This window comes from Liolophura sinensis, chromosome 8, assembly GCF_032854445.1.
Source record: "Liolophura sinensis isolate JHLJ2023 chromosome 8, CUHK_Ljap_v2, whole genome shotgun sequence".
Classification (NCBI taxonomy): Eukaryota; Metazoa; Mollusca; class Polyplacophora; order Chitonida; family Chitonidae; genus Liolophura; species Liolophura sinensis.
The window spans coordinates 31067837-31092350 of NC_088302.1; the positions used below are offsets into that span (position 1 = coordinate 31067837).

Here is a 24514-nt window from a genome sequence, read left to right on the forward strand (position 1 = left end):
GCGACAAGCACAAGGAGATGCTGCTCTGGCATGTCTGGCAATATTATTTCAAGGGGTCAGTGAAACATGTTTCTTTACCACTTTATTGAAGCATTCAGTCTGTTTTGCCGTCTTAATACTCAGATCTACACAACACAGCAACTTGAAAAGTCTTACATGGAAATGCGGGATTAAATTGATGGTGTAGGTTGTAGTATACCTGTCCACAATACATGTACATGAGCTCATGCTGGCTTCCTCTCTGGCAGTACGTGGGAAGGTCTGTCAGCAACCTGCGGATGGTTGTGGATTCCATCTGGGTTCTGACCAGTTTCCTCCCACCATAATGCTGGCCGCTGTTGTATAAGTGAAATATTCTTTTGCACTGCATAAAGCACCAGACAAATAAATAAATACATACACATGCATACTACCTCTTCTACACAGACTCCGACTAGCTGACTAGCTACGGATGATATGGCTTGTCTTGTGACCAGTTTTATGGCCATGCTTTCTAAAAGTCGTGCAGACAACTCACATAAAAGTACCAACAGCTTGTAAGGTTCCTAAATACCCTCCTCCCACCCTGCCTGCCATGACTTCCCGTATTTCACTCCGAGTCAAAAATTAATGTCCATGATTATTCCCTATAACTCAACAGTTCTTCCCCTGTTTCTCTCACCAGTAAAACACTCTAGGGCAGGGATCTGTGGTCAACCCTGATTTCTGTTTACTGCTGTTTCATTCTCCAGTCCTTCATAGCTGTTATATACAGCAGATCCTAGAGGAAACTACCACCCTTCATCATTTACCTGCTTAGCCACCTGACTTGTAGCCACAGCCGAACCAGAGATAGAAAATTGAGCATGTACATGATGTAACCGTATTGTTCAAAGGCAAGACATCTCATAGGATCCCCTGTTAGATCACTTGGCCAATCTGCTAATGCATTTTCAGTGTTGTATAGGTATAATTTAGTGTAAGGCCTACACAGGATATACATACTTAGTCATGAATAAAAAATGTGAGCATACAGGTAAGTGCATGTTGACCTTTGAACTTGATGAAGGGGTCAGGTGCTTGTCCAGCGCATACATTATGCACGGTATTGAAAATATAGAGCTATGGTCAGGTGCTTTCTGCCTTTGTGTTTTTTTTTTATGTTTTTTTTTTTATAGGCTATGCATTATGCATTGTTAAGTCTAGAACTTAAAAGGTTTCAGCTTTGTATAGGTAGGAACTTGGAGAAAATTATGTGTACACATATGTGTATGTAAAGCTGTGTGTGTAGTATGAAGAAGGCATGCCATTATGCAATTAGTTCTTGTGAGAGGGTTGGATATTTTTTTTTTTAATGAACAGTGTTGTGCTGTTGTCTCTTGGGAACAAAAGGTATTTAAATGGACAGATGTTGATAGTGTGGCATAATTTAAAAAAAATTGAAAAAATTCAGTGGCTTTGATGAAAATTTCCCAATATATACAAGTAACTAGTAGGCCATTGAATTTGTAAGAGCAGACATTTACCAAGTTCTTTATAGATGTACATGTATTTGGTTATGATAAGTCTGAGAGAGTTTACAGTGATGACTAACAAGAAAACTATTGAGTGCTATCCAACACTGGATAAAAAGTTGAATGATGTTCTCATTTGTTTCTTTTAAATTTTCGATTATATCGTATGGCATTACCTTGCTGTATGTAAAACACTTAATCTGACAGCAAGCTTCCCAGTAAAACCTCCTGTCTTTGGACGTAAAAAAAGTTTGGAAAAATGATGTGTAGTTAACAATGTACTTATAAATTTACCTGTAGTTGTATGTTTTTTTTGTTTTTTTTTAAATTAAAAATAATGATGTCATGCAACATGAAACTTGAAAAAGAGCAAAAAAAAAAAAAAAAAAAAAATGGTGATGTCTACTAGGTCTTAGTCTGTGTAACTGCATCTTAATACAAATCTGTCTCTGGTTTGGAATCTTAATATCTACTTTGTATATCAACTGTCCCCTGTCCTGCACTAGCGAGTAGCTCAGGTGCCTTAGCGTACAACATGTACTGTCACACGGCCGTGGCGTTGCTGTGTATGGGTGTGCAACCAGCATCAGCCCTTGAGGCCGAGGTATTGATTATATCTGGTTGGTGCAGAGCGAGACAGCCCACACTGGGTTCTGCTCTACCTGAGCCTGGCTCAGACCTAACCTGTATTGATGATAGATGTAATATAAAGTGCTCAGCCCTACATGATCAGGCACGTGTAGCATGTCACCTGGTACAATATATGTGTGATGAAATTACACGTACTAGGTAGCCCAGCATTCTCTGTGTGCGGTACACGTTTGATATACAGTGTATGTACTCGTGATTCACTGAACCTATTACAGGAAGGGTACACGTGTCCAGTACCATAACGTTTCTACACCACATGCATAATGATGAACACTTCGTTAGTCATGTTATCACAGGCATGTACATTTCACTGGTTGAAATTCAGCTTGTGCCTGTTGTGTTTGAAAATAATGCATGGTATGGTGCTCACCTGTATCAACATTATAAAAAGAAGCCAAAATATGTCTGACGATTGCGGTTCTGTTTCGGGTACATGTACTATATATACATATATATGAAGATGTTAGAAGTTAATCTGAAAGTTTTTTCAGTGAAATTTACAATGAGTAGACTGGCTTTACTATATATGCAAGCTGAAGACAGTTGTATCCCACAGTTACAGTTGCAGTCAACCACATGTACATATATAGTTGTTCTGAGGTGAATCTAAAAGCTTTTCCTTGAAAGCCTTATTCAGCAGACAAAAAAAAACGTCGTTTGAAGAGGCTGGAAGCAAATGGGGAAAAGGGGGAAATAATACAAAGTGGATGGAAATTTAAATTTTATATAAGCACACGTGAACAGAATTTAAATCATTCCTTGATTCCAATAAGAAAACACCGCCCATGGAAGGGGATGCCTGTACTGTAATTCTATTTTGCCTGTGTGCAAGGTGTTTATTGAAGCTTATTCTGAATAACACCATTTTGTGTTGGCTGATGAAATTGCACTTTTTGTAAAGCCCTTAAATTGGGCAATCTAACCAATCTGGTTTTGTTTCCAGTTTCAAGCTAAAAATATGGATAAACTGCACTGAAAGGTGTTCTTTGACACAAGTAAGGTTGAGGAATTAGGGTGTATATAAGTGAGGCTTTATAGTGGACTGTAGATGATGTTCAGTACATGTAAGCAGAGAAATATATACATATTTGATCATCAAAACTGGCTGAAAAAGTTGTCCTAATATCATGTTTTTAAACGCAGTTGTGCTAAATTGTCGCAAGTTTCCAACACAGATCAATATATGTATGAAGTGGAAAAGCGCTGATGGCATTTGGAAATTTGACCAATTATGTGTAAGTACTGTGACACATGACATTTGATTGCGGGACTTAGGTGAAATCAGGCGAAATAAATCTCTGCGGTGATTCCGTGTACAAATCGAGCGCTTTGAAGTGATGCCCCTGTGATTGCATAACCTGAACAAGCATTTGAATGTATTTACTCGTGACTATGTAAATCGTCTGGCTCGTGCTCTGGCATGAAGGCATGTGACTTTGATTTGAAAATTTTACCGCATGTGTTTATAGTTAATAGGGCTTTAACATATGTCGTGCACAATGCTCATGTTTGGCCTGCCCATGCCGTCAGGCTCCAAAATTTTATTGCATTTCTCATCTGACATTAGATTACTGTGGCAATGTTATGATTCAAGCTTTGTGATGTTTTTCCCAATTTTTACTGTAATTTCTTTTATTTTTTTTTTTACAACAAACTCTGGTAATGAAGGCCATCAAACCAGGCAGAAGATGTAGAGCTTGAAATAAAACCATTTAAGAAGCTGAAACTTTTCTGAAATTTAACATTGACTCTCATGGAAAAAAAATTGTCTTCTCTTGATAATTACTTGTGGCAGGTGCCCTGTTGGTAATTGTTTGGACCATGTAATTGGTCTTGGGTCCCAGGGGTGAATTCTTTGTTTTTGTCACCAGGAAAATCAAGGAAACTTCAGTATTACTGTAAGTAGATTTACCTGTGTATGTGTGAGCTGCATAAAACGCAGGTCGTTTTTTTTTTGTTTTTTTTGTTTTTTTTCTTGATCTAGCGATACATGTACTTCCCACATGTCAAGTATGGCTTATGGTCGAACCTGTACCCACATTTATTCTTATTTGTCACATACATTTTTAATACAATATTGAATTATTTAAATTGCATCCATACATACATGTATAGCCATTTCATTTCTTGCCAGGCAGTTGTGCCTACTCACTCTATACAGTACATTGTATTTTCATCTGCTAGTGTGGACAGTAATTTGACACAAGTAAATGGGTTTATATCAATCAATAAATGCCAGGATTCAGTCATGCCCATTATTAAGTGTGTAGAGGGCAGAATTGCCGTTCAGTTTCATGCTAGATGCTCGGTGACATCCTTATCTCTGTTGCACTGTACATACATGTACGTTTGGCACACTAAACCTCTACATTTATGTTCCTCAGGGATCAAGGTGGCAATCTGGAAAAATGGTGAAAAGCAGACCAAAATTTAGCAGTAACAGACTACACAAGCCATCTAAAAAATGCCCTGCTGATTTTAAAATGGAGCGTAGAAACTGCAGGCGATTTTTTTGTTTAAATTGTCTCATTTTTCTCCTATTTATTTTTACAAAATGAGGCTGGACACCTGCAAAGACAAAAAGGCATTGGCTCAGTTCACTTTTTTACTGGTCTTTTATCAAATTAGTAGGACATATTTCATTTAGACTGTGAAATTTGTACACCTAAATAAAAAAAAAAACATAGGCTGCCATCCATGATTTTCTAATGGGTGACCCCAACTCAAGTCCCTTTTGTAGGATAAGGGAGCTGAAAGAGTTGAGGCGTTCATTATTAGCTGATGGCAGCACTGCAGGAGGATGGGAACACTTGATGTCATGCAATTCATTTTGTGTGTATGACAACTGCCAGTTCACAGGATATGTGAGAGTGGAACTGAGGGATCTATAATATAATGTGATAGTTATGGCATTGGGGTTATATACCGCTGGAGGTTTTTGGCCACGGTACTACTGTAATAAAATGATTGTTCTTGGAAGGATCAAAGATTCCACTTTCAGCCTGAACTACATAATAACCTAGTTCGTCCCACAGTCAATTCCTCTCATTAAAGCAGATGCCACATTATAAACCAGACGTGTTCCTGGAGGCTGGCTTTCTTCAAAGATTTGCCGTCTGCCTTGGTATAGCCTTGATGACGATGTCCCTTTTTTTTCTTCTTCTTCTTTCCGAGGGTACTATATTTAGAACTCATTGTAAGGGTTGGTGAGCTATTGGTTTTGCCTGGCAGAAATCATGAGTTTTTGTGACAGATAATATTGCTGTAGGGGGTAGTCATGTCAAAGCTCAGTGCTCCAGGCCAGATTGGAATAAAGGGATGACCATTGTTAACATGATCCAGGGTGAGAGTAAGGAAGATCAGTCACACATGTCTGAGCGATTGCATTGTCAACAAGCTTCTTACCGTACTACATGTAGCTCAGTGGGGAAGGTCAGGAGGGGGGAGGGCAGATTGTATATTGATTGACATACATCTGTAGGTAATATTGGAAAAATCTTGGGTTCTTTCAATGAAAAGAATCAAAAAAGAAGTTCTGAGAAAGTTCTCTGATTTGGACGTCCCCATGAATGTCGATTAGCAGTGTAGTTGAGTTAGGGATGTTTATGTAAAGGGACATGGAAGTTCCATGATGGATTAAAGTGCATGTGTAAATGTAAGGACTACATTTCTATAGTTTCTCTGATGATTATATTTATGTAGTTCCAATGTCCGTGGTTGTTTGGGTCAAGGCAAGTCTCTGGGTATTCTAATCATACTATCTGAATGTTCTATGTACATGAGCGACAACATCCTTGAATATTTCAAGTGAAAGTCTTGAATTGCCCACAATTGCATCCCCATGTACATGTATCAGGGCTAACATCTTTCACAGAAAACATTTGCCCCTTTTTAGATCTTTGTTTTATAAATTTGCACATACTGTCAAATCTGAAAGGGGGGCAGTGTTGTAGACTATATATCTCTGCAATAATAATTCGCCATTAAGGTGTTCATGCACCGCCTTGGTGAACCTAGAATACATGGATATCATGTTTAACATTATTTTTCAGTATCAGGATTACACTTTGTGGGTGTTTCATGTTTAGGTAATACTTTGCGAATAAATCCACGATCGATGATCTGGCGGTAGCACATTAACATGTATATGCACAAACCTGCATAGCATTTGCTGCTCTGTTGAATGTAATACCCTTTATCAAATGGTCTTGGACAGTGATGGTCTTGCTAGTAGATGCCTGTTTTAGTTATTGGTGAAACGGAATTAGGGTGAAGTCTGATTGAAGAAGATGTAGGAACGATGTAGAAAATCTACATGTAGGAAGCCAAGTTGCTTCTCTAAATATACGCATGGAATTGGAATAAGCCCAATCGGCGTTTCAAGGGTCTCGCAAGCTCACGCAAATATCGGCGAGAAAGATGGGGGCTCTCGCAAACTAACGTAGATAAAAGGCATTATATAAGTGTGTGTACATGCACATGTGTGTACATGTTAGCTTGGGTCAAGGGCAGATGTACATATTGGTAAACGAGAAACCCTGTCTCTCCTCCAAGCCAATCAGTGTTGAATTTGATCGCCTTTAAGCTGAACAAAATCGTTGTGACAGCACCCCAATGGAAACGCCAATGTAAGCCTTGCAGGATATAATTTAGCTATTTTCTGTATTAGAGATCAGCAATTAATTACTGGATTGGAATGTTACTTAATCTAAGGAGATCTACAATTAGTAATCATGATGTATCGCCAGCGCGTTTATATCATCGCTGTTGGTTCTGTTGCTATTGATAATCTGTTGTTACCATGTGAGTGACATGTCAGGCAGGGGAATGTTCCCTATCAAAAGCTGATGCAGTTGACTTGGTTGTTCAGGTTTTTATTGCCATTGACACCATGGCTGTGACTGGCAACATGTCAATCTCGTTTACTGTGTATGTTGAGAACCCATGCTGCTTTAGATGTATTGAGTGCCACAGTCTGTTCCAGTAGCGCCTGCTGGACTAGCTGTACATCAGACCATCATTAAAAACATTTGTGATAGGGGTAACCCATCTGACCCTCTACCATGTATACCTATTTCATTGGAGTTTTATGCTGTACTCAAGAATATTACATGACAGCTGCCAGCATTATGGTGGGAGGAAAGTGGGCGGAGCCTAGGACAAACCTTCCACCATCCGCAGATTGCTGGAAAACCTTTCCACATATGGTCGGAGAGGAAGCCAGCAAGCTCTGGACTTGAACTCACAACAATCACATTGGTGACCTAGCGACAGGCTCTTGGGTCATTGTGTTTCTGTGTTGATATCTTTATTTTTGTTAAACTCTCACATCCATTGTCAAAGGGAGGTAGTTATGAACTTGTAAGTTAAAAACAGTTGATCATTTTGAAAATTATGTTGGTATTTTTTTTTTTTTTTGACTGGAATCCAAGCAGATTCCTGTAGTTTTGGTTTCCGAGAGTCATGGGATAAGTTGGTACCCTCATCCAACCAGAGGCTTATAAAGCCCAAATTAAGAGGAGACAAAAGTTTGGAAAATGTGTATAGTTTCATTAATGTGATGTCAAAAATGTGTGATTTAATATGGCTTCACAATTCCTGGTTATTAATATTAGATATGTTTCAAACACCTTTTCCTCATTTCAAGCCCAATTTATGGGATGCCCAAAAGGATGCCCAAATTATGGGATGCCCAGAAGGATGCCCAAATTAGGTAACTGTCTGTTTATATATGTGTAGCCACGGCAGTTCTAACTGGATGTGACAAAATAATTACTCCATTAGTCAGATAATTCTCACACAAGTTAAATGTACGTGAGCATGGCCTGAAACTCGGGTTAAATAAATGTCATTTTATCATGTACATTTAGCTTTTGACATCTTGATGGTTAGGTAAAGAGTGTCTTGATATGCCACGAATGTGTGGTGTCCCAGGCAAGCCACAATGACATACACGACTGCGTTCACATGTACGCAAACATTTCTGAATGTTTATACTGGTTCAGATACATAGTCAATAGAACATCCGCTTTGGGGGCGGTAGATCCAGGGTCAGCCTTGGGTTGGGTCACACCTAAGACCTTAAACAGAGGAAGATGTAGCTTCTCTTGGGATTCAGCATTAACCCTTTGAACCCTGGCCATTATGACGACATAGACCCCCCACCCTGAGCTCCCTGTTAACTAACAATAAAAAAACAACACTGTTTACATTTGTTTAGTGATGAAAAATATCTTATATTCTGAATAAAACACATAATGACACTGCTGTTCCCACTGCTTTGACTTACTTTATCTCCAGTATTGGAGTTTTGAGTGCCAGTCATGAAAGCAATTTTTGGAAGGTAACCCTATACACAAGAATACTTTACATCGGGCACCTCCAATTCCATCACTGTCTGAATCTGAAGAATCGTTGTTCACAGCGTTGTTGTTGTAACTACAACTGTTGGTGTCATTTTCCGATTCAAAATCACTTTCATGTCCGTAATCACTCTCATTTGGGTCACTTTCGCTATCAGACAACACCATCTGTAGCACTTGCTCAGCAGTAACAAGTGCGCGTCTCATATCCGCAAAAAATTCAGCTCAAACTCGACAAAAAACGTACAATGTGTTGCCTATCTACGGTAACACATCTGTTAGAACTTCTGCCACACATCGAGGCCAAAAGCTATATGTAAAACGCAAGTTGATTGGCTAAAACTCTGCCACAACTCATGTTTATTTATAGGCTTATGTCAAATGCCGGTAAACCGGCCTTTCGGGGATAGACGTTATAAAAGCATGCCGCAAAACTGGCCTCTCGGGTTCAACGGGTTATGGGTATAGTGGAGCGACTAGTTGACCTGTATCAGTACAATGGCTTGGGCGGTGCGGCTTACTTGCCTTTGGTAAGTCATCTCAGTGAAGCAGCACTGGATAAGAGTGGTGGAAATCCGTCCTGCAACAAGAAGGCCACAATGATGACTTTTTCTGTACCATAAAAATGTTAATTGGACATAAAAATGCCTCATCTGTCTCTGTGTCTGTCCTCCTGTTGCACCTAATTTTGTGAAGAAAATATCTGTTTGAGTTTTTCCACAAATCAAGCTGAAGCCATTGAGATGACTGTTTCATTAATTTTTGTCATTGTATGCAATGGAGTATGACATTTCATGAATGTCTATCCTGTCCTTGTGGAGAAGATATCTTAAACAGTTCCCAGCCAATCATAAAACCGCTCAGTGTTGTTTATATAACTGACGGGATTGTTTTCTGTCATTTTATGTAACCCTGTACGGCTCTTTAACAGCCCTGTTGGATTTCTTTACCAAAAGACCCCATCCTTAACGCCGTGGCCTGGTGGTTAGTGTACTAGTGCAGTCCAATGACCCAGGACCCTCTCACCAATTCGATAGCAGTAAGTCCAGCTCCTGCAGGTTACTTCTCTGGTCCTTCTGTCTGCCAGCAACCGGTGGATGGTTGTGGGTTTCCCCTGGATCTTGGTTTCCTCCCACCATAATCCTGACTGTCATCGTGTAGGTAAAATATTCCTGAGTATTCTGTAAACACAAATAAAGAAAATCAAATAAGGCTGTGGTGTAGATTCTGTTGGATGTGGCTTTAATAGCCTAATGGTAAACATTTCAGCATGTGTCTGTGAGTTCAAGTCCAGCTCATACTGGCTTTCGCTCCAGTCATACGTTGGATGGTCTGCCAACAACCTTTAAATGGTCGTGGGTTTCCTGTGAACTCTGCCCACTGGCTGCTGTCGTATAAGTGAAATATTGTTGAGTACGGCTTGAAACACCAGTCACATAAACAAATAAAAGATTCTTTTGGATTCTTATAACAGCAAGTAAATACATGCTTATTTATGTTTGTGCTGTAAAGGTAATAGCCAATTTTGAATATTTAAAAAAATTTTGACTGAGTAAAGGAGATCTTGTTTTGAGCCCCAGTCTAATGAATTTATACAAAGACTATGTTTCATTGAGATACTTGTTCAAACTTGCCTTGCCAGTTATGGAGTGTTACAGATGTTGTAGGTCTAGCTAGATGTACATGTACACTTTCAGTTACTACCAGTTGTGGAGTGTTACAGATGTTGTAGGTCTAGCTAGGTAGGTCTAGCTACATGTACATGTGCACTTCCAGTTACTACCAGTTGTGGAGTGTTACAGATGTTGTAGGTCTAGCTACATGTACATGTACACTTCCAGTTACTACCAGTTGTGGAGTGTTACAGATGTTGTAGGTCTAGCTAGGTAGGTCTAGCTGCATGTACATTTACACTTTCAGTTACTACCAGTTGTGGAGTGTTACAGATGTTGTAGGTCTAGCTACATGTACATTTACACTTTCAGTGACTACCAGTTGTGGAGTGTTACAGATGTTGTAGATCTAGCTACATGTACATGTACACTTCTGGTTACTACCAGTTGTGGAGTGTTACAGATGTTGTAGGTCTAGCTACATGTACATGTACACTTCCGGTTACTACCAGTTGTGGAGTGTTACACATGTTGTAGGTCAAGCTACGTGTACGTGTGTTACATGCACAGATTGCACATTTACATGAAAATTGTAGAACTGCACACTTCTGTGGGTCTAGGATGTACTTGGGAAATAAAGTACTAAAACAAGGTTCGTGAATACATCTGGTATTTGTCCTTGTGTTTATGCTGATAAGTGAGTCAATTTTACGATATGGCACATTTGGACAATGTGCATACAGCATGTGTAATTTGCAGTATGAATGTGTCTTTCCAAGATATCAAACCTGTCGTATCTGCATTGTGTTGACAAGTTGTTTCCTGCTTTTTATCCCATCTAACACATTGTATCCCGGTACACAGACTGTATTTATTGTTGTATGGGCTGGGTTAATACTGATTTTATACTGAAACATAGGCATGTGTATGTGTATATACATGTATGTGTTACTGGTGGATTTTCTGTATGGATGGAAGAGTTGCTAGAGTACACATTATTATGCTGTATATATATAGCATGTTATTTGTGGTTTTACTGTATGGATGGAGGAGTTGCTCGAGTACACATTATTATGCTGTATATATAGCATGTTACTTGTGGTTTTACTGTATGGATGGATTAGTTGCTCGAGTACACATTATTATGCTGTATATATAGCATGTTACTTGTAGTTTTACTGTATGGATGGAAGAGTTGCTAGAGTACACATTATTATGCTGTATATATATAGCATGTTACTTGTGGTTTTACTGTATGGATGGAGGAGTTGCTCGAGTACACATTATTATGCTGTATATATAGCATGTTACTTGTGGTTTTACTGTATGGATGGATTAGTTGCTTGAGTACACATTATTATGCTGTATATATAGCATGTTACTTGTAGTTTTACTGTATGGATGGAAGAGTTGCTAGAGTACACATTATTATGCTGTATATATATAGCATGTTACTTGTGGTTTTACTCTATGGATGGAGGAGTTGCTCGAGTACACATTATTATGCTGTATATATAGCATGTTACTTGTTTTACTGTATGGATGGAGGAGTTGCTCGAGTACACATTATTATGCTGTATATATAGCATGTTACTTGTAGTTTTACTGTATGGATGGAAGAGTTGCTAGAGTACACATTATTATGCTGTATATATATAGAATGTTACTTGTTGTTTTACTGTATGGATGGAGGAGTTGCTCGAGTACACATTATTATGCTGTATATATAGCATGTTACTTGTGGTTTTACTGTATGGATGGAGGAGTTGCTCGAGTACACATTATTATGCTGTATATATAGCATGTTACTTGTGGTTTTACTGTATGGATGGAAGAGTTGCTAGAGTACACATTATTATGCTGTATATATAGCATGTTACTTGTGGTTTTACTGTATGGATGGAGAAGTTGCTTGAGAACACATTATTATACTGTATATATAGCATGTTACTTGTGGTTTTACTGTATGTATGGAGGAGTTGCTCGAGTACACATTATTATGCTGTATATATAGCATGTTACTTGTAGTTTTACTTTATGGATGGAAGAGTTGCTAGACTACACATTATTATACTGTATATATAGCATGTTACTTGTGGTTTTACTGTATGGATGGAGGAGTTGCTCGAGTACACATTATTATGCTGTATATATAGCATGTTACTTGTGGTTTTACTGTATGGATGGAAGAGTTGCTAGAGTACACATTATTATGCTGTATATATAGCATGTTACTTGTGGTTTTACTGTATGGATGGAGAAGTTGCTTGAGAACACATTATTATACTGTATATATAGCATGTTACTTGTGGTTTTACTGTATGTATGGAGGAGTTGCTCGAGTACACATTATTATGCTGTATATATAGCATGTTACTTGTAGTTTTACTGTATGGATGGAAGAGTTGCTAGACTACACATTATTATACTGTATATATAGCATGTTACTTGTTGATTTACTATATGGATGGAGAAGTTGCTCGAGAACACATTATTATGCTGTATATATAGCATGTTACTTGTGGTTTTACTGGTGCATGAAATTGCATGCAAAAACCAGCACACTGCAGTACTACATGTAGGTGCACATGCCTTTAATGATGGTGGGTTTGTTGTACATGTACATGTACATCTAATGGTTGAGTGCTCTTCTCTGTTGCTAGGGTACAAACATTATGATACTGTAGTCAGCATTTTGCTGCTGGTTTTATGGTATTACTGTTGAAGGTTATCTATAATTTGTATGGAAATTGTAGCACATTTTTGGTGATTTTACTATATTAGGTTATGGCAGGTTTAATCTCTGAAATTAATTTAAGAGAATGTTGTAGGCTTGGGGCTATTGCTTACACTCAGGTTCTTGGATACCATTCTGAGGGAATATTTCATCAATACCAGCTATAAACATGTTAACTTGTCTACAGGAATTGATTAACTTGTGCCACAAGAATGGCTCTAAGTGGTGCTGTTGGTGTGTACTGCTTCGGTGCATAGTAAATCACTATGACACGGAAAAACCTTTTAGCCCGGGTTTAACATCGCTGCCTTTTATAATGAAGTGAGGCATGGGATGCCAAACTCTCCCCATGTCTGACTGGTTGTTTGGAACTCTGTCAGAACCTTGACTCTCTAATAGTTAACGTTTAGCTTCCATGACTATACTGGACAGGGACTGGTACATGTACATGTGATGTGAACAGACATGTGCCTTGTTCACAGTCACAGGCTAGACAGGTTACTACATGTACTTGTTGGTTGATGCTGATGCCTATCCAGTTCTGTATAGTCACTGGTACAGACATGTATTAGTATGCAGAATGCTTGCAATATTTCAGCCATTCATGGGGATACATGCTACAGAGAGCAAAAAATACATCAGGTCATTATGACACTTGTTTTTCAGCCATGCAGAAGTGTTGAATGTATCCCATTTTCATGCAAGGAATTTAGTGTAGGCCAACATGCATGTGTGGTTGCAGCCTTGGTGACAATATGTGGAGCTGTTCATGTGGCCTTACATGAAGTTCAGTGGTGACTGCTTGCCTTCTGCCTATAGCTTGTGTTGGGTCTGAATGTTTTAAGTCAAAATCAATAGGTCGTTTGTTTACTCTAACCATCTCAGATTCCTCCTCCAATTATTTATTTTTTTTTTATTATTTGATTGGTGTTTTACGCCGTATTCAAGAATATTTCACTTATACGACGGCGGCCAGCATTATGGTGGGTGGAAACCGGGCATAGCCCGGGGCAGACCCACGACCATCCGCAGGTTGATGACAGACCTTCCCACTTACGGCCGGAGAGGAAGCCAGCATGAGCTGGACTTGAACTCATAGCGACCGCATTGGTGAGAGGCTCCTGGGTCATTACGCTGCGCTAGCGAGCTAACCGACTGAGCCACGGAGGCCCCCCCTCCTCCAATTAAAGAGGCCAATCAGATGAATAAATTTAATGAGCTAAGGTGTTGTAATTTTTTATTGACTCACATACATCTCAGTTTGCCTTGCCTTGCAGTGCCTGCATTTCTTTCGCTGGTTTTGAATTGGTGGAGATTTCTGACTTTCTGGGTTGTGGTAATGTCAGTAAGATTTGGACTTTAGGTTCCTGATTATTGTCATGCGTTGTGGAACACATCAGCGCTGAGCGGAGATTAATCAGGTCATGTGTTAAAAGAGCACAGTTGTACTATAATCACTCAGACGTTCCCTTTAACGATTGGATGTGAAAACTGCAGTCACCTGAGGCCCACCGTATTGTGTGGATTTCAGATCACTCTTCACTCGAGGCGTGCTCTGTAGTTTCTATAATGAGCCATCTTTCAGAAATCTTTGTGTATCAGTTTTTCCTAACTTTTCTCATACATGATGTTGTCTAGACAATGTCTTTTACGAAAAACGTGACGAGAAATATGACTGTTTTGTGAAAATGGCTCACGCTCTATCAACCCAATAAATTCACCCCAAAAAGTACAGTTTTAGAGGCGAGTAAATGTCCAGAAATACTACATTTGGTGCTGAAACACAGAGTGTAGTTTTGTCCAGCAGCAAATCCTACCAAACAGACCTCATAGATCCTGGGGGCCTCTGTGGCTCATTTGGTTAGTACGGTAGCACAGCGTAATGACTCAGGAGTCTCTCACCAATGCGATCGCTGTGAGTTCAAGTCCGGCTCATGCTGGCTTCCTCTCAGGCCGTAAGTGAGAAGGTCTGTCAGCAACCTGCGGATGGTCGTGGGTTTCCCCCAGGCTCTGCGCGGTTTCCACCCACCATAATGCTGACCGCAGTCGTATAAGTGAAACATTCTTGAGCACGGCGTAAAACACAAATCAAATAAATAAATAAATAAATCAAAGCTCCTGTTCTGAGAACAGTAGGTCTTGTGAGGAAGACAGAAGGAGTATTAACTTTATTCATGTAATCATGAAATTTTAGGTCAGGTATCTTCTATAATGAAAAAGTGATACCGGGTTAAAGTATAATGTTTACAGATCTTATCATGTTTTTATCATGTTCACAAAACTAGGTAGCATGAGGATAGGATTCTCATTTCCATATTTACTGTTTATAGGACATGTGTATGCCATGTAATTTGTTGTCAAAAGGACTCTTCTCCAGAAAATACCTTCTATAGGCAATGAAATTATATGAGTAAGTAGTTCTTAGCAATGTTTTTATATTTTACTGAAGAAAATGTTACCACCATTCTGTAAGCAAAAATATGAACTGTCACTTTTGTATTGGTGTGCCATTAATTTCCAAAGTTGTTTTTCAACAAATTCCAGAGTTGATCAATTGAGGCAATATTTCAACGCCCACATCGATTTTCACTGGGTCTACGCAGACATCAAATTGAGCAAAATCAAATTAGCGTCAAAGTGAACGGAAATTGTTTCACAACTTTGTGGTCAGAAAAAGGGTAAAAATTGTAAATATTCCTTCTTTTCTGATACAAATACCACTGATTTGATGATAGAAATTGGCTTCATTAATTGAGGTCCATACCAGGGATTGTTTTTTAAGCAAAAACCTGTAGGTTTCATCCATCGAGAAAGCAGGCGGCCATTATGTATGTAAGCAAAATGAAATAAATATAGTTGGCTACATGTAGCATTTCATACACGTTATGTCAGGAAAACAGTTATCTAGCCTGGATATGAAAATCTCAGCAGAATTACTTTCTGTGGTGGATTTTTTTTTTTTGTCACCAATTATGATGGAAGCATTTTGGTAGAAGCCATGTATTAAAGCGAGGGCCTCCGTGGCTCAGTCGGTTAAAGCGCTAGCGCAGCGTAATGACCCAGGAGTCTCTCACCAATGCGGTCGCTGTGAGTTCAAGTCCAGCTCATGCTGGCGGCCGTACGTAAGAAGGTCTGCCAGCAACCTGCGGATGATCGTGGGTTTCCACTGGGCTCTGCCCGGTTTCCACCCACCATAATGCTGGCCGCCGTCGTATAAGTGAAATATTCTTGAATACGGCGTAAAACACCAATCAAAAAAAAAAAAAAAAAAAAAAAAATGTATTAAAGCACCTAAAGAGTTACAGCATTACTGTAATTCTTCAGACTGTTCGCATGTTTGGAGGATGTTTATTACTGCTAAAATTGTACATTTTGTGAAACGCTGTGATTGGCTAACCCAACCAATATACAGGGCATTTTGGGAATTTGAGGAATTTATTAGGGTAGCTTTAATGCTCTTCAGCAGAGCCTTTAGTTGAGACAAGAATACAGCACAGTGCCAAAATACATTTATCTCAGCTAAGGAGTGAGCCACTAGTCTGCCTAGACTGCTTCGGTGGCCCAATGGTTAGAGTGTCCGCCTCGAAGTCAGAGACCCGGGATCAAACCCTGGTCGTGCCTTATCAAAGAGTTAAAAAACTTGGCAGTCAGCACTGGTATGCTAAAACAAGGAAACAGGACTGGTTGACCCGGTGTCAGTATAATGTGACTGGGTGGAGTGAAATGCAAGAGGCATGGTACAACAAGTGTGCTGGTGGTGAGCTAGTGACATGCCCCTTCAATGCTATCATGGTAGCATGGTAGCTTTCTTTCAGCTTTATGTAAGGACATGTTAAAATCTGCGTATGTTCATTCACATTTGCTTTGTTTTTTGGTGTACGTGCATATCAAAAGAACATGCATGTTTATAATATGCAGCAATATATTCCACATATTGAAACAGAAACTTCATTTACATGTGTTTGTGTTTAATTTATCATTAAGATGGGTTACATGTGTATCTACCTTTTAATAGACTAGGACATTGGTCTTTTGCAATGAATGAGTGATACCTGGCCATTTTGCCCATATAACATCTTTCCATATAACATCATTGAAAAGGCAGGAAAGAACAATAGGTTACATGTACATACTGTAGACTAGAATTACTAAAAGCGGGAAAGGTTTGTTATTAGATCTGCAGTCTAGAGTCAGGGTGGCTGTGTGTTTGCCACCACAATGAACCATGTGCTTCATGGACCGATGACCTGAGTGCCAAAAGCAAGTTGAAACCTTGTGGTGATTTGGATCATGTGTAATAGATAGGCCATTGTTAATATACGCTTCATGCCCCTGAAGGGCTTTTGATTGAGGGACATGGCTAACCAAAACAAAGAAAAAATCTCCCTGGGCATATTCATGTACTGGATGACAATGTGTGTGTACAGGATTCATTAGACAGCTCTTTACTGACTCACCATCCAGTGGGTTCTAACATCCTGATGGGAAAATATTGGTAACATAAGTAGGGCATGGTTATCCAGTTACCTTATAATAATGGAAGTATTGGTTTAACAGTGATAAGATGTACTTGGCTCTGTCTATCCATTTTCAGGTATTACTGACTCTGAGGTGATATATTTTGCATACTGATTTCCTGTGCCTAAAAACACAAGTGACCCATAACTGATTGTCATAATGACAAAATGCCTACAGGTTTAACGCTCATGATAGGGTGATGAATACCTTTTTGACTACCATGACGACATAATGCCGACAGTTTGGATTACCATGATGGTGTAATGCCTACGCTTATGACAAGCATGATGATATAAATGAATATGCTTTTGAGTGAATGAGTGATTATGGCCTATTGTGTCGGCCTACACTTATGATACCCATGATATTGTAATGCGTACGCTTATGATGACCAAAATGATGTAACGTCTACAGTTTTGATTACCATGATGACATTGTGCCTACACTTTTGACTACCATGATCACAATGCCTATCTTTCTGACAACCATGATGACAGATTTCCCACACTTTTGACTACTTCTTATGGTGGGATATTATGATGAAACTTTATTTAGATGTACGTGTTTACCGGGCGATATCTGATTGACAAACATTAAAGTTTACATCGTGACCATGCCTAAAGAAGATCTGTAAAGTGCAACTCAAAACGATGCTTTCATAAGGCTTTACAGTCTGTGAATGAAAGAAATTTATATGAAAACTTTTTATTTGTAAATCATCTCATTTCTGTTCAGTTTACTGTTTCAATACAGATTTAGCTTTAGGTGCTTAAAGGTATTTCTGGAACTGGTATTCTGGAATGGTTCTAGATATGGCCCTGGATGCCTGCAGCCACATTCACAAAATTTTGTAAGTCACATTTCCTGTAATGTTTTTCATAAAAAGACATCTAGATCATAGTGCCGTTATAGTGCCATAAGGTGACGTCATTTACAAGTTAGAAAAGTTACGTAAAATTGATTTACAAGGTTGTGTGAAAGTGGGCGCTCCATTTGAAAACCATTTGTTAAAGATGCACTCGTGACCATATACAGTCAGCACTACTCTAGGTGAATCTTGTTCTTCTGCACAAATCTGTGAGCATCAGTGATACATACATGCACTTTATTAAGGTTTATGTATTTATTTGATAAGTGTATTATGCCGTACTCAAGAATATTTTACTTATACAGTAGGGGCCAGAATTATGGTGGGGGGGGGGGGGGGACCCACGACCATCCGCAGGTTGCTGACAGACCTTCGCAGGTATGGCTGGACTTGATCTTGTAGCGACCGCATTGGTGAGAGGCTCCTGGGTCATTATGCCGCGCTAGCCCGCTAATGTACTTGTCATGTCCTGTGTATCCTCATACACAAGGCATTGGCATCTCATACCATTCCACATAATGTTTGGCATGCTTCATATCACCATTCATCTGGCAGGAGGTATCAGATATCAAGTGGCATATAGAATTTCTTCAGTGCAAAACATGTATACATATACATGTTTGTTTGGTCTCGAACATGCTTTCAACATTATATTGCTTTCAGTACATGTATGTCTATCATTTCACCATATTGTCTTCTTGCAGCAGGCCATTCTCAGTTCTGAAATCTGCATGTATTTATACGAAGTGGTGTCTTAGTGGAATGTTACATGTAAATGCACAGCATTATACACACAGAAACCAGATGTGACACCACATACTGATGTATACTCACACTTTCAATGTGTTGGGCCTGAATATCACTGAATCTGTGTTTTGTAATGCTTTACTCAAGAATTTTTTTTTTACCTACATGGACATGTATACCATGTTCATCAGTTCTATATGTGGAGCAAAAACAGTGCCAAGGGTATAAAACCACCAACCATTGGCAAGTTGCTGATGAACTTTTCCATGTGTGAAGCACAGATATACACACCATATTACTGGAAGACATATGGTGTTGAATGATAATTAGACTGTCCAAATGGCCCCACCAGCGCCATAGACCACTTATTGTCACCAAGCCCTACAGACATTGAAAGCAGGGGAATCTGAAAATCACCTGTCGAAGAACCCAGACCATCTGTAAATATAGCGATGCCCACAGTAATACTTCTGAGGGATTAGTACACACCACAATGCTTCACCTCAGTTTGACATTTATTCAAAATTGATGATTAACAGCCAAGGTTGTTGCCTCCTTCAGAGAGTTGACTATTTTCTACACAAACCTGACCGTCTCCAGTGTCTTAATCAAACCTTAAGGAGTTCATGTATTAAACGAGAATTAGACACAGTTTCATGCATACATGTGCGTGGTGAAAATCACTAGTCAAAGAAAACAAGAAAATAAAAATCCATAAAAGGATTTGAAGTGATTTGTATGCCTGAAATACTCGAAGGAAACAAGATGTCCAAGGTGATTCTTGGCTTGCAAATATCGTCTGCATTTCAGTTGGGCCTGAACGTAGGAACCGCATAATTTCGTCACAAATGAGGCCCTATTCACTTCAGATCACAGTGTACATCCTGCAAAATAACATCTCTGACTGAATCTCACTGCAAAATTGAATAATGCTAAACATATACTCAAAAAAAAAAAAAAAAAAAGTATCAAGCCTAACTCTTAAGGCTTCTTGCCTTAGTGAATGTGGTACTATACTGTATGCTTGACAACGGAATTGAACCCGTGTCTACAGTCTACCAGAAGAGGTACTGTACTCTCTTCTGCTCAGACAGACTATATTATAATATCTCCCATGCATATATGTACACGTACATGTATGTCTATCAGGGGTATTTATTTCTCGCCATGTAAATTGCAGTCAACTTAGCCTACCATCGCTTTGCGCAAGCAACCCATGTTATAATACAAGTCCATGCAGATATGGATGGTCTGCCATTATAAAAGTTGCAAATAATCAGTTATTGTGGCAGTACCAGTCTTGTCAACCTGAGGCATTTACTTCTTTCTGATTTAATATACTACTTAAACATAACTTTGTTTCCTGAACTTTTTCATATGGACAGCAGTTTGGCAGGAGATGTCAGCCCACAAAAAATTACCTGGTTAAGTTTTGAATCAGGGAGTACACTGTACATATATACATATATCTTTGAATCTTGCCTAAGTGAGACAGGTGACTAATACCAAAGGTATTCTTTATAGCTAGATAATATACATGTACATTTGTATGTAATTCTGTGCTGTAGGTGTATATAGGTCCACAAGCCTGAATGCAACTTTGAACAGTGTCAGTGGACAGTTTTCAAAGTGCAGTTCTCTATATAGTAAAATGATCTCAGCCTTAAAGGGATACAGAATAGATTCTGATTGGCTGGTGTGAAGTAAAAAGGTAATTCCAGGCTATACCTTGACTAAGCTGAATTTTAGGTAAGGTACATTTATTCAAACATGACCAAGGCTCCAGTTGGTTAGAGTGCTAGCACAGCGTTATGACCCAGGAGTCTCTCTTCAATGCGGTCGCTGTGAGTTCAAATCCAGAACCTGCTGACTTCCTCTCCGGTCGCAAGTGGGAAGGTCTGCCTGCAACCTGCGGATGGTCGTGGGTTTCCCCCGGGCTCTGGCCGGTTTCCTCCAACCATAATGCTGGCGCCGTCGTATAAGTGAAACGTTCTTGAGTACGGCGTAAAACACCAATTAAATAAATAAATGAACCAAGGCTGCAAGATTTATTCCTGGAAGCCCTATCTCCTCTGTCAGCTAATCAGCGTCAATTCTGTATCCGTTTAAATAGCTACGTAATGTACATGTGGATACATGTAACCATTAAAACTAGTATACGAGTGAATCAGTAAGGACATGGATATGTTTGCTTCTGTACTGAGCATGGCCAGCATTACTTTACCATAGAGAGATGGCCCATTGCTATATCTGTGTATGTAAGGCCATCAGTGAAATACGGTTGATGGGGGTACTTTGATGGAATTTCTTTTATATTTTTCTCTCAATGTTAATTTGTTTAAAATCACAAGCTACAATTAAAAAAAATTCCGTACCTTACTAATCTTATTTTTTCTTATATGATGGGGTTGTGTCATTGTCATGTAACTGAACAACTGTTAAGTACGATGTTAAACCCCAGGCATTCATTCATTCATTCAACATTGAAGAATTAAAGCAATACATATATATATATATATATATATATATATATATATCACCCGTCTGTGTGAAGAATGGCTATCTATTGGATAGTTTTTCTGAGAAATGAAAATGTGGCAATGGATATAAATACCTTAAGTTAGCCCCGTCCAGGAATAATATGGCTTCAAGACCCTGGTACATGGCATCGGTATGTTGGCAGAATTGTACCATTTTGTGAGAATTTAACGACCTTGTTACATTTGCTGTAATAAAGATCTGTGGATGCCCCATCAGAAGGTGGCCCTCTGTTTTATTGCCTTTATTTATACATCCCATAGATTACAAGCATTCAGCTTGTGCTTAAATTGGACATTACAGGGCTTATAATAATTGATTGGGGGCCATAGTAAGGCTGTATTTATATATTAATTAAGTAACTGTGCATGCTGTAGAGTTAAATATAGGTATATGAAGACGGATAAGGTTAGAAAACGGATATACATGACAATAATAGGATGCCATGGTTACCCATAAATACAAATCTTATGACAAACCGTTTTCCGAACTGTCACTCAAGAACATGCTTGTGACCAATAATAATCCGCATTGTTGCATATGTAGGTCAATCCAATGACCCACTCATTGGTAACACAGTCAGTCTTTACGAGGCGTCATGATGTCACAATTGCTGTCGCCAAGAATGGAATGAATAGCTATATGTAGCGTCAAGTTTTCACGATTGGCTTTCAACATCCGGTTTCATTTGTGGTAATGCTCATTAATTCTCGAGCATATATTTGCCTTTTGTAATTCGGCTCAACTTGGAACTTACAAATTTACGGTAATTCTCCAGTATAGAACATTGAAGACTGGACTTGAGTTACAGATCATCAGTGGTGAAGGGCCAGATAGTCACAGTGACCCAGTGTTTTAATCATCTCAGATAGTATAACCCCCATTTATGCTAGATTCAGCTTATCCATGAAAATACAATTTATCTGATGATGATGGTGTGTTTTTAAGATATTTGATGTAAGTATTAAACAACTCTCTGTGCATTCAGCGAGAGATCAGTCAGGCTACAGTGAATTTTTTGTCTAGTTAATCTATTGAAAGGTCGTATCACTTGGTGGAAGATCAAATTGGCTTTTATATCCATTTGGTGCCTGCATGAAATGCTACTTCCTTCACCATTGTGCTTGTGTTGATTCTCCTTATTTGTACCCTCAGAAGCCATTAATCAATTATCACAGTGAAAAAAGAGGCTGTAATTGATAAAGTGAGTAGGCTGTTTCAAGGATGCAGTGATAATGTTGTGCACTGTTCATGTATTGGGTTGTGGATCTTTGTAGCAGTCGACAGTGAAATTGAGCTTCTATTGGCTCATTCACTCCGTGCTGTCAGAAAAAATTAAGTACAGTACCTCTCAAATCACAACAGCTGGATTAGTGACATGCACCTGTACATGTACAACTATTTGGTGCTGAAAAATGTCTGACTTGTGAAGAATAGATCTGTTTTAAGTGCAAGTGTACTCAAGTGTATCAAGGATACATATACATTTTCGTATCCGTGTTAGATAAAACTATAAACTACTAGATTTATTCTGTTGTTAATTTTTTATGTGGTATTTGTAAATGAAAAGTTAAACATTTTTACAGTGCACAGGGGTTTGTTTACTAAGTTTTATTGGTTCTTTACAATAGAAACATACGGCTGTTTTTGCATCAGGTGATTGAATGCTCTCAAGTTGTTATCAGATATGTAATTAAGGTCAGTGACCCGTTGTTGTATTGTAAACTGATAAAAATTTGGTTGTTGTTATTTTCAGATCATCTCCTTCCTTCTAAGGCAGTGATGATATTTACTTGATTCTTTCTTTATAAATGATACTTGCAGTATACATGTCAATGTAGCTCAAGGGAAAGATTGGAGACCCATAATATGAGACATAATTACTGTAATGCAATCAGGTTTTAAGAAATTGACATTCTTTGCCATGTACAGGCAACAATTAGTGCGCGTGTCCTCAGGCAAAAGATTAATTTCAATTATTGGTTTAAATTCGGTTTTTCGCCACACACACGAAAACTTTTGTACTTATACGACAGGGGCCAGGGTTTATACGATCGAAGGAAACTGATCAAAATCTGGCCTTGGGCAAATGAAGGATACATAGAATATCAAATCACTTGAAAATGCTCAAATTCCATTTATTCAGGGCAATATACAACTGAAAGCAATCTTGATATAAAGCCAATTGTAGTACGGCCTTAACTGTTTCTCACATCTCATCATTAGCTTTAATGGGTGGGGTAGGATGCCTATGGAATACTGGTACATGTATCATTTTAATAGAAATGTTAGGAAATACATTCATTATTAAGGGTCTAGTATTGATGATTTTTATTTTCTCAGATGGAGTGTTTTGTGCATGTTACATGTAGGTTTTGACATGCTTATGCCATGATATGGCTTTATGTGGAATGTAGTCAGAATTATTCATTCCATTCATTCATTCATGAACTTTAAATATAATCGGCTTCTTGCAATGTATATCTGAAATTAAAAATTGACTGCTATTATATAAGTGACAAATTCAGCAAGAGTGAAATAAACAAATAAATTTTTAATTCATTTTTTATAAGTTTACAGCATTGGGGGTAGATCTGTTTTAATTTCTTGTGGTTGAATGTGGAAAGTTATTGTACAGTGCAGACCCTGGCTAGAAATCAAGAGAGGCAAAGGTACATTTTCCGCAAGTCAGGCAAGGTGGCAATTACCACAGCCTACCAGTCGTGCCACTTAAAAACGGGAAGGGTGCACACTTTAGGTGCAGGGTGCACACTTTAGGTGCCAGGTGCAGCACTTCTTTTGTACTAGCGGATAGCTATTAAAGCTAATAGGTACGTGTAGATGATTATGTGAGACAATTTTTTTCGTTTAATTTTCCAGCTTGTTGGAGCAGACTTTGACATTGAGACCAATTTCATCATCAAGGATAGTCAAAACATTCTTCACATGCTAAAACTGCTTGAAAACAGTCCTCCTAAACTTCAGGT

At 38.7% G+C, this 24514-nt stretch overlaps 1 protein-coding gene across 2 annotated transcripts in view; it reads left to right on the forward strand.

Annotated features, from left to right (window-relative positions):
* LOC135474026 (neurobeachin-like) overlaps window positions 1-24514 on the forward strand; it is a 142102-nt gene that overhangs the window by 12083 nt on the left and 105505 nt on the right. For both annotated transcript variants that reach the window (XM_064754008.1, XM_064754009.1), the window contains exon 2: window positions 24408-24512. In XM_064754008.1, the coding sequence (XP_064610078.1) occupies window positions 24408-24512 (105 nt within the window). The remainder of the gene's footprint in view (window positions 1-24407; window positions 24513-24514) is intronic.